The sequence below is a fragment of the Perca flavescens genome, chromosome 8 (genome assembly GCF_004354835.1).
Source record: "Perca flavescens isolate YP-PL-M2 chromosome 8, PFLA_1.0, whole genome shotgun sequence".
Lineage (NCBI taxonomy): Eukaryota > Metazoa > Chordata > Actinopteri > Perciformes > Percidae > Perca > Perca flavescens.
In genome coordinates, this window is record NC_041338.1 from 37,502,232 (window position 1) to 37,514,731 (window position 12,500).

The following is a 12,500-nucleotide window of genomic DNA, read 5'->3' on the forward strand; positions in this document are numbered from 1 at the left end:
CACACACACACACACACACACACACACACACACACACACACACACATACATGCAGGGACACACATACATGCAGGGACACACACACACACACACACACACACACACATACACGCAGGAACACACACACAGACACACACACACACACACACACACACACACACACACACACACACATACATGCAGGGACACACATACATGCAGGGACACACACATGCATGGGGACACACACACGGAGGGACACACACACACACACACATGCAGGTAACCCCCCCTCACACACACACGCACCACCCACGCACCCACGCAGACACACACACACACGCAGACATGCAGGGACACACACACGCACATGCTTACACACGCACACATGTCCCTTATAGCCGTCATAAATTAGCCTGAAGCTAATGCTTGATGCATAATGCAAATGTTGCAACTAGTTAGTTTTTCTGGGTCAAAATGTAAAATAAATTCCAACGTTTTGGTCATCTTTTTCGACACTTTTGTCACTTTTTTTCTAAGTTTATTGTCACTATTTCGGATGATTTTTGACATTTTTTCCCTACGTTTTTCAACGTTCTATCATACATTTCTCTTTACATGCTATAAAACTGACTAAAGCACCCAAATTCAATGAAAGTAGTGAACCGGTGATTTATTTAACTTGTGCAGAGCGCTGTAGGGAACCATCCACGTTGGTTGAAAGAAAACCCAAATTTCTGATACAGAAACTTTTTGAAACTGGGTCAGATTAGACCCGAGGGGTCTCAGCCCAAACCTAGAGGGGCCCCCAGGGTCTTCATGCACTATTCTTCAACATGTTTGGTAACACGGTGCCTAAAAAGCTGTAGGACATTTAGGAAAAACATGATCGTTGTAACATCCTAATGTCAACATGCCGTTTCTTACACTTTCAACGGGAGTTTTGTGCTGTTTTTTTGGCGCTTTTTCCGACCTTTTTGTCACTTTATTTTACGTTATTTTCACTTTTTTTACATCCTGTTCTGTATCTCCAACTGTCCTCCGACTGTCTTCTTTATCCTGAAACCAGAACACAACCCTTTGATTACACACCAGAAGCCCCGCCCCCAATGTTTTACACGCCGCGGCCACTAACTCGCTCGTTTCTCATCGTTTACAGAACGCAGATCTGAAGAAGCAGCTCCACGAACTTCAAGCCAAGATCACAGCGCTCAGTGAGAAGCAGGTATGTTACACACACACACACGCACACACACACACACACACACACACACACACACACACACACGCACACACGCACACGCACACGCACGCACACACACACACGCACACGCACACGCACACGCACACACACACATACACACACACACACGCGCAGACACACACACACACACACGCAGACACACACACACACACACACACGCAGACACACACAGACACACACACGCGCACGCAGACACACACACACACACACACACAGACACACACACGCGCACGCAGACACACACGCATATATGTACACACACACACACAAGCGGACACAGACACGCACGCACACACACGCATACATGCACACACACACATACACACACAGACAGACACGCAGACACACACACACACACACACACACACACGCATACATGCACACACACGCACGCACAGACACAAACGCACACACAGACACGCATGCATGCATACATGCACACGCACAGACACACACACACACACACACACAAACACAAACACACACAGAAGCGCAGACACACACACACACACGCAGGGACACACATATATATATATATATATATATATATATATATATATATATATATATATATATATATATATATTACATGTTGGCCTTTTCAGAAGCACTGAGAGAGAACCAGTTGGGTCTGTGTTGAGAGTCAGTCAGTGTAACCACGTAAACATCTTGTTGTTGTTGGCTTTATTTTTAACTCAGCGTGCTCCTTTTTAGATCACATCACCCTTTGTTTTCTTCCTGTGAAACTCCTTGTTGGTACTGCTACACACACACAGACACACAGAGACACACACACACACACACACACACACACACAGACACACAGAGACACACAGACAGGGACACACCCAAACCAGCCAAATGTAGAGTTGGAGCTAGCTGTAGGGTTAGAAGATGCTAGTGGACCTCTCTGAATGTCTTTAAAGCAGCTGAGAACACATTTTATTCCTCCGGTTTGTTGTGGTGCCGTCTGTCTCAACGCTGTGACTGTCCGAGGATGTTAATGGATGGATGCTTTTATCAAATCTCTCTCGTGACCTGCACCTCACGTACATATCAAACATTATCTGAATATTAACCACGAGTTGTGGAGGTTTGCATCTGATTCAGGACTCAGGAATACTGCAACATTTTGGGTTTCCATTGCATCTCTGTGGTCTTTTTGTGCCTTTATTTTTGGTACGTTGCGCGTCTCTTTTGCGTGTTTCTTTTGCATATTTTTTGGTACATTTAGCTTCTGTTTTGCGTCTGTTTTGAGGCTCTGTTGCGTATTTTTTAGGGGTTTTTTTTAAATATATTTTGCGTCTCTTTTGTGCGTCTCTTCTGGTCGTTTGAAGTCTCTTTAGCGCCTTCTTGCGCTCTTGCCAGGTGGGGTCCAGCAACTCTCCGCTGGCTTGTGAGCTGGAAAAACCAAACTCTGGCCTGGCCAATCACATCGTGTATAGAGTCTGTGGGCGGGGCTTATGGCTGCTGCTGCTGCTGGTGAACAGAGGTCTTCTGGAAGACTCGGAGTTCAGCTTTTCTTTGAGAAAAGAACAAAGAACGGCACTGAAGTCATTCTTAAAAAAGGGAAGATGTGTTCGGAGTTTAAAGTTTAACCTACCAGCTAGCTTTGCTCTGATTGGTTGTAGTGCTATCCTATTGTGTGCAGAGGGAATTTGAAAGACAAACGATTGAGCCCTGACCAATGGGGAGTTCCCAGACCCCAACATCTGGATGTGGGGCTGGCTGGTCAGGCTAGCTGGATGCAGCTCCACACACGGAGCCAACGGGGCTGAAATCTTCTCTGGGGACAAGTTTCAACGGGACAACGAGTGTCTCACGGAGCAGGAATGTGTGTGCTCGTAGGAACCTGTTTCTCTCTCGGTGTTTACCTCGCAGCTCTGAACACAGCATTGAAAGTACTAATACCACACGGTTAGAATACTGCAGTGAAAAGGTTACTCAAGTAAAGTTTCTCTAAAATACTTTTTCTCTCAAAATAGTTCAAGTTTTTTGTAAGTATCATCCGGAAAATGTAGTTAAAGGGTTAAAAGTAAAGAAGAATCCTCCTGTTGTGGAAAGGATCCAAACTGTTGTGTGTTTAATGGTACACACACACACACACACACACACACACACACACACACACACACACACACACACACACACAGACACCACACACACACACACACACACAGAGACACCACACACACACACACACACACACACACACAGAGACACCCACACACACACACACGCAGACACACTCACACATACTCACACACACAGACACACACAGACACACACACACACACACCCACACACACACACGCAGACACACTCACACACACACACACAGACAGACACACACACACACACAGAGACACACACACACACACACACACACACACACACACACACACACACACAGACACACACACACACGCAGACACACACACATACGCACACACACACACATACGCAGACACACACACACACTCACACATACTCACACACACATACACACACACATACTCACACACGCATACAAACGCAGACACACATACACATACACACACACAGGGACACACACTCATACATACTCACACACGCACACACATACTCTCACACACACACACACACACACACACACACACACACACACACAGAGACACACACACAGACACACACACACACACACAGACGCACACACACACAAACCTACACACACACACACACACACACACACACACACACACACACACACACACCCACACACAAATGATATTGTTGGCTAGTTAATGTATAATAAACATGGGTCTATGGGGTCCGTGTGTGTAATGTAGAGTAATGGGAGTAGAGAAGAAGAAGCTCACACAGACACAAAGCTGAATGAAAAGATAAAGCTGTTACTTAGCAACGCTGGACTCTGAAGCAGCGAGTTAACGCAGCGACACACAGTTCTCCAGAAGAAAAGGCCGACTATAGCCCGGCCCGGGGCTCTGTGTTTCCAGAGATTAGTCTGACCCGCTGCTAATAACTTGATCTGCAGCGGAGGGAGGCTTCGCCACACAGGATTAGACCGATGGCTGCTCTCATCAAACGCTGTTTTAGAGGATAAGTTCACACAACACCACACACAGGAAACACACTTCTCCTTCTGTTTAACCTCCCAGTCTCACAGGAGACTATCAACTAACTGGATGAGAGCTTAAACACGTTCAGCACAATGACATGAGAAGCAAAAGGGAGGAAATAGAGATGCCAAAGTCTGTCGCTTTTTGCAAAGTTTTTGTCACTGTTAAGTTTTGGTTGCACTTTACTTGAAGTTTTCTACCTAAGAGTGACATGACACTGTCATGAATGTGTCATAAAACATTATAAACAAGTCATAAACGTTTATGACGTAACTCTTTTTTAGTAAGTGTCATTCGGTTTTGTCATGACAAGTTATGTTTAGGGTTAGGGTTCATGTGTCATGACTAGGGCTGCCACTCCTAATCGGTCGTTTTGGTCTTAGTCGACTAAGATTTCTTTAGTCCATTAGTCATTTTTTATGCTTATTTAAGCTTAATTACTTATGTCCAAGAAACTTCTGAGCACATTTATGGTAAACACAAGATTTAAAGTGGTGCTTTTGCAGGATTAATTGTGGAGAAACTCAGTTTTACAGATGGTTAATTAACTACATTTATATTGTGCTTTTCTAGTCTTAACCACCTCTCAAAGAGCACAGCTCTGTCAATTAAATCAACTAATCGATTAGTCGACAAAATCCTATAAGTGTTAGTCGACTAAGAAGTTCTTTAGTCGAGGACAGCCCTAGTCATGTCTGTGTCATGACAGTATCATGTGAGTGTCGTGTTCATGACAGTGTCACGTCACTCTTATGTAGAAAACTTCAAGTAAAGTGTTACCTAAGTTTTTGATACTATCTTCCACCTATTCTTGCCTTACTTCCTTCTTTCTACCGACTTTTTCCAAGTTTTTTATTTGTTTGTAAGTTTTTGTTGCCTTTTGCCATCAGCATATAAAAATGTTTTTTTCAGTCACATGGCTGTTTGGTAACTATCGCTTTTCAGGGGGTCCTTTGGTTTAAAAACACAATTCAAAAGGGGTACATTATTGAAAAAAGTTTGAGAACCACTGCGCTACACAACAGCTGTTCCAACATGACATCATGACTTTGTGTACATAAATACACGCCCACTTTCTTTATCCAAGTGGGGTGTTGTCTGCATGCAGTTTGAGCTATCAACATGTGTGTCTACGCTGTGTACAGCGGATGTAAACATACACGCCACTTGCCGTGTTATCGAGAAGAAAGCTACGGTTGGGTTTAGGAAACGTAACACACGGGACCCGATCCCCGGTCTCCTGGGTGAAAGTCCTGTGTTGTTGAAACCAATCTCCCTATGCAGATTTTTCGCCCTTTCATACTACTCGCTATGGCGTCAGTTCACACGAAATCGCAAGGTAATGTAAGTCAATGGAGGCCAAACGGCGTTGATAAACACGCTAAAAAGCGCGTATTTGTCATAATAACACTGCTCTACACCAATCACAACCGTCGAGGAGGGCTCTACACCAATCACAGCCGCTGAGGAGGGCTCTACACCAATCACAACCGCTGAGGAGGGCTCTACACCAATCACAACCGGTGAGGAGGGCTCTACACCAATCACAACCGTTAAGGAGGGCTCTACACCAATCACAACCGTTGAGGAGGGCTCTACACCAATCCCAACCGTTGAGGAGGGCTCTACACCAATCCCAACCGGTGAGGAGGGCTCTACACCAATCCCAACCGTTGAGGAGGGCTCTACACCAATCACAACCGCTGAGGAGGGCTCTACACCAATCACAGCCGTTGAGGAGGGCTCTACACCAATCACAACCGCTGAGGAGGGCTCTACACCAATCACAGCCGTTGAGGCGGGCTCTACACCAATCACAACCGCTGAGGAGGGCTCTACACCAATCACAACCGCTGAGGCGGGCTCTACACCAATCACAACCGCTGAGGAGGGCTCTACACCAATCACAACCGTTGAGGAGGGCTCTACACCAATCACAACCGTTGAGGAGGGCTCTACACCAATCACAGCCGTCGAGGAGGGCTCTACACCAATCACAACCGCTGAGGAGGGCTCTACACCAATCACAGCCGCTGAGGAGGGCTCTACACCAATCACAGCCGTCGAGGAGGGCTCTACACCAATCACAACCGTTGAGGCGGGCTCTACACCAATCACAACCGCTGAGGAGGGCTCTACACCAATCACAACCGGTGAGGAGGGCTCTACACCAATCACAGCCGCTGAGGAGGGCTCTACACCAATCACAACCGTTGAGGAGGGCTCTACACCAATCACAGCCGTCGAGGAGGGCTCTACACCAATCACAACCGTTGAGGCGGGCTCTACACCAATCACAACCGCTGAGGAGGGCTCTACACCAATCACAACCGGTGAGGAGGGCTCTACACCAATCACAACCGTTAAGGAGGGCTCTACACCAATCACAGCCGTTGAGGAGGGCTCTACACCAATCACAACCGCTGAGGAGGGCTCTACACCAATCACAGCCGTTGAGGCGGGCTCTACACCAATCACAACCGCTGAGGAGGGCTCTACACCAATCACAACCGCTGAGGCGGGCTCTACACCAATCACAACCGCTGAGGAGGGCTCTACACCAATCACAACCGTTGAGGAGGGCTCTACACCAATCACAACCGTTGAGGAGGGCTCTACACCAATCACAGCCGTCGAGGAGGGCTCTACACCAATCACAACCGTTGAGGAGGGCTCTACACCAATCACAGCCGCTGAGGAGGGCTCTACACCAATCACAACCGGTGAGGAGGGCTCTACACCAATCACAACCGTTAAGGAGGGCTCTACACCAATCACAACCGTTGAGGAGGGCTCTACACCAATCACAACCGTTGAGGAGGGCTCTACACCAATCACAACCGCTGAGGAGGGCTCTACACCAATCACAGCCGTTGAGGAGGGCTCTACACCAATCACAACCGCTGAGGAGGGCTCTACACCAATCACAGCCGTTGAGGCGGGCTCTACACCAATCACAACCGCTGAGGAGGGCTCTACACCAATCACAACCGCTGAGGAGGGCTCTACACCAATCACAACCGCTGAGGAGGGCTCTACACCAATCACAACCGCTGAGGAGGGCTCTACACCAATCACAACCGTCGAGGACGGCTAATGAAGCGCAGCGTCACCCAGATCATCGCTCTGATTGGCTGAAGGACTATCCAATGAGGCCGGAGAGGCATTTGAGTGGCGTTCGTTGGTGATGCTCCTTTTTAGAAATGACGTGTGAATGTAGCTTGCCCAGAGCTGAGAGTCAGCTCTCCGCCAGGCTACCGGTGAGTATGTGCTGCTGTGGGTTAGTAATCCGAGGAGTCCTCTTTAACTTTATGTTTGTCTTGCTGCAGCTGTTCTGCCTTCAGAATACAGATGTGTCAGCGCTGCAGAAACATGGCAGACTGGACCGTAGGGGTGGGGGGAAAAAATCGATGCAGCATAGTAGGGCTGGGCGATATGGACCAAAAGTCATATCCCGATATATTTTGGCTGAATATCGATATACGATATATATCCCGATATTTTTTCCGCAAAGTGAGAGCAAATGTTCAGTCAAAGCCAAAGCCAAATATGACATGTCACAAGTAGTTTCATAGCAACCGGCTATTTCAGTGAACAGTTACAAAAAATAATGAATAAATAATGAACAGGTTTCTTCACCTGGTTCATGATTAAATGCTCAGCTGTTCAAATAACAATAAAATGTAAACTGTATAACATATAAATACTGTATAACAACAGGAGTACCTTTATTGAAATCAAAGCTCCATATGGTGCACATTTAAATAAAAAAATATCTTAAATAAAAAGCCTATAAAATAAAAGAGGACAATCCAAAAGGATCAGCAGCTTGCTTGCTTGCTTAGAGCAAGGATCAAATTTGAACTATATCGATATATGCGATATGGTCTAATTCCATATCTCATTTAAAAATATATCGATATATTTTTTATATCGATATATCGCCCAGCCCTACAGCATAGTATCGCAATATTTTCCGTGGCAATACTGCATCGATACACAGACGCCAAGTATAGATCTTTTATTCTATATGTGTTGGTCGGTCTATCTGCTTGACGATCCCATTTTGCAGCAATAAAATTGAAGTGAGATGAACAAACGAGATGAAATGTGTCTTTTTAGATTTAAAGAGATGTTGACAAAGTTTTCTTTTGGGGACATAGTTTGAAATTGGGGAAAAGTTTGAAGTTGGGGAAAAAAGGTAAATACATTGCAATGTATCGCAGAATATTGCAATATCTTTAAAATCGCAATAATATTGCATCGTGAAATAAGTATCGTGATCTTTATCTTTATCTTTATTAGGATCCCCATTAGCTGATGCAACAAATGCATCCGATATACTCTTCCTGGGGTCCACACATAACTCATAACATGAATAAACAAACAATCCTACACCGAGACAGCTAATTCTCATAAAATACAAATATACACACTCGCATATGGACATATACATGCACACACACGTATACCTCTACATACACATACAATATACTCTATCTACCAATATAAGTTAACATAAGAAATTCTTTTATTTGTTTTTATATCGTATCGTGAGGCCTCTGGTAAGTCCCACCCCTACTGGACCGGCTGCGGCAGGACTAAGATCGTCCCCTGCCTCTAATCTGACCTGCCGGAGTCGATGAACAAGCAATTATTAGACTCAGTCGAGGACACAAAGTGCAGCGTGTCAGTCTGGAGATTTTTATGTATTTCTCTTCATGTTCAGTGAATGTGTCTCCCGAAGGCCCAGACACAGCAACCAGACGGCCGGCCGTGGGCTGAAAAGCCAGTCGGACTGATCTGTCGGCTCCCTGAGGTCCAAAAAGTGCCTCGGACCTGAGGGTGTAATACGTCTCCGTAACGGCAGGCGGTGCTAATCTGTATTGTCGCCCCAAAAAATGAAAACCAGCAGCTGATTGGATGAACGTGTCACATCGGTCTGGCTTCTCCGGGAAGTAGTTCAACGAAACGTGTTTCTGAAAACATTTTAAAGTGCCCATATTGTGAAAAAAAAAAATCCCTTTTTCTGGTGATTTGGGGAGTTATTTTGTGTCTCTGGTGCTTCATACAGACTTTTTGAAATAAATCCATCCATGGTGTTCTGAGTGAGATCCGGTTTCTGAATGTGTCCTGCCTTCAGTCTCCTGGGCCCTCATTTATCAACCTAACGTAGAAACCAGCGCAGATATGAGCGCAGAAATCATCTTACGACAGGCTTCACGTGGGATTCATGAAAAGTTCGTATCACACCAATCCGAGCGTGAGAATGGTCGTACATTGATAAATGCGGCGGCTGGAAACGATCGTCATTTAAATATCACGCCCCGATATATTCTGGGTTTTGAGGCCTCGCCCCTACAATTTACGACACGGCGAGACGTAATCCGGCTGAGAAGCAGAACTTTTCAGAGGTGGAGATTGAAACCCTGATTTCTCCGGTTCATTTGCACTAACGTGTGTACTATTTGGCAGCCTGAACACTGGTATTAAAGGCTGTAGAAAGAATGCGGGATGAAAAGAGATCACTGATGCGGTCAACAGTGTTGCCGTAGTAAATCGGACTCCAGCTGAAGTTTAGCCTATTTAATTTATACATCAACACATTTTCTATAGTCCTAATAGTAATATACAGGCTTCTGTTGCAATCTCTTAGGCCTACATGTAGGTGTAGCCTACTTATTTAAATAATACAGTAGCAGAGTTTATGCAGTGTCTTTTATTTTACTATTGTTTTTTTCATGAGTCAGAACGAGGCAACAGCTGAGGGAGAGCGCGTGTCCTCCGCCCCCCCGTGCTGGACCCGGTCTCCTGACAGCAGAGGGGCTGGAAAAACAAGCCAAAATAACTCGGTCAATGGCAGAAATAAATCATTCACTTGAAAGAGAAACAAAAACCTGAAGAATAAATAAAAATGTTGTGCATCGTCATGTTTCCTGTATTGAATATCATTGCCAAACATAACACTATAGGCTACCTTTTAAAAGCGAGGAATAATAATATCCTGTCTCCTTCCTATAGCCCTCAGTTGGGGCTGTTCTGGACACTGCTCTCTGGGCATCGGGTCATCTGGCTCCATCGCTACATTTATGGCACCGTGTCTTCCTGTGTGATGTTGTGCAGAACCCCCCCAGGCTAAAACAATGTTGCAGACCGGCGCATAGAGGTCTTCTAAAAGAGCCAGATCTGCCATTGCTGATACGTGATCAACTGATGACTTCTCCTTCTCCTGTTAAACTGATTATATGCTGCACCGCAAGTCCACACTGACTCGAAAACTTGCGTACACGAGTTCAGACCAGACGTGAGATTTGATCGCAGCCTACGCTCACGATCAAATTGATAAATGCCGAGCTTTGCGTTGGAATCGGCGTATGCCCGTCGTACGCCTGTTTTAGGTCTTACGCACGTTTCATAAATGAGGGCCCCGGTGAGCTGGTCACAACCTGCACGGCTTTCTACGTCACTAGCCGAAACCAGGGGGCTAACCACAACCATTTGATTGCGAGTGCAATCAAAGATAGTACAGAAGAAGAAGAAAAGAGGTCTCACTCTGTAGCTAAAACAGAGACCAGGTGAAAAGAGGATCTGCAGCAGTGAGAGAGAGCTGAGCAGTACAACTAAAATATGGTGTTTTTTGATCATTTAAACCATGTAAATAGCCTAGAAAGACTCCCCCTAGTGGCAGCAAATTTATTTGGCAGCCAGAGGGGGTCTAGGCACTCTCCGTTGACTTTCAAGCCGCAAAAACCACATTTTGGTCAGGCCAATCACATTGTGTATAGAGTCGGTGGGCGGGGCTTATGGCTGCTGCTGCTGCTGGGAACAGCGGACTTCTGGAAGACTTGGAGTTAAGAGAGTTTAGAGCCAAAGGTCTCCACACACTAACTGGTCTTCAGCAGACGGTCAATAATCCCAGAAAGTCTTTATAAAATGGACGAGGCAGACGACACAAGTTTAAAATTAACACAACGTGATCCAAAAATACAGAAATTCTGCTCCTTGCTGTTATAGGCTACGTTCACACCGCAAGTCTTAAAGGAACACGCCGACTTATTGGGACTTTATCTTATTCACCGTAACCCCCAGAGTTAGACTAGTCCATTCATACCCTTCTGATCTCTTATTGGGACTTTATCTTATTCACTGTAACCCCCAGAGTTAGACTAGTCCATACATACCCTTCTCATGTCTTATTGGGACTTTATCTTATTCACTGTAACCCCCAGAGTTAGACTAGTCCATACATACCCTTCTCATGTCTTATTGGGACTTTATCTTATTCACTGTAACCCCCAGAGTTAGACTAGTCCATACATACCCTTCTCATCTCTTATTGGGACTTTATCTTATTCCCTGTAACCCCCAGAGTTAGACTAGTCCATACATACCCTTCTCAACTCTGTGTGTGCTGTAACGCTGTCTGACGGCTCCAGCATTAGCTTAGCTTAGCACAGATCCTGCAGGTAACTGGTTCCAACTAGCCTACTGCTCCGAATAAGTGACAAAATAACTCCAACATGTTCCTATTTACATGTTGTGATTTATAGACACAGCGTGTACAAAAAACAACGTAACATGAGACACAGACATCTTCTAACTGTAAACAAACCGGGAACTATATTCTCAGACAGGCTTGCTGCGAGCATGTCACTCCGCCCAAGTACTATATTCTTCCACCTGAGAATATAGTTCCCGGTTTGTTTACGGTTAGAAGACGGCTGTGTCTCATGTCTCTCTCTCTCCCTCCCCTGTTTCTTCTCCTCTCTCCCTCTCCTCTCTCTCTCCCTCCCCTGTTTCCTCTCCTCTCCTCTCTCCCTCTCCTCTCTCTCTCCCTCCCTGTTTCTTCTCCTCCTCTCCTCTCTCCCTCTCCTCTCTCTCCCTCCCCTGTTTCTTCTCCTCCTCTCCCTCTCCTCTCTCTCTCCCTCCCGTTTCCTCTCCTCTCCTCCTCTCCTCTCTCCCTCTCCTCTCTCTCTCCCTCCCCTGTTTCCTCTCCTCTCTCCCTCTCCTCTCTCTCTCCCTCCCCTGTTTCCTCTCCTCTCCTCTCTCCCTCTCCTCTCTCTCTCCCTCCCCTGTTTCTTCTCCTCCTCTCCTCTCTCCCTCTCCTCTCTCTCTCCCTCCCTGTTTCTTCTCCTCCT

At 45.9% G+C, this 12,500-nt stretch overlaps 1 protein-coding gene across 1 annotated transcript in view; it reads left to right on the forward strand.

The window, feature by feature from the left end:
- The window catches only part of phf21ab (PHD finger protein 21Ab), a 58,586-nt gene that overhangs the window by 5,322 nt on the left and 40,764 nt on the right, over positions 1–12,500 (forward strand). Inside the window, exon 5 of the mRNA XM_028584493.1 lies at positions 1,139–1,204. Coding sequence (XP_028440294.1) covers positions 1,139–1,204 — 66 coding nt within the window. The remainder of the gene's footprint in view (positions 1–1,138; positions 1,205–12,500) is intronic.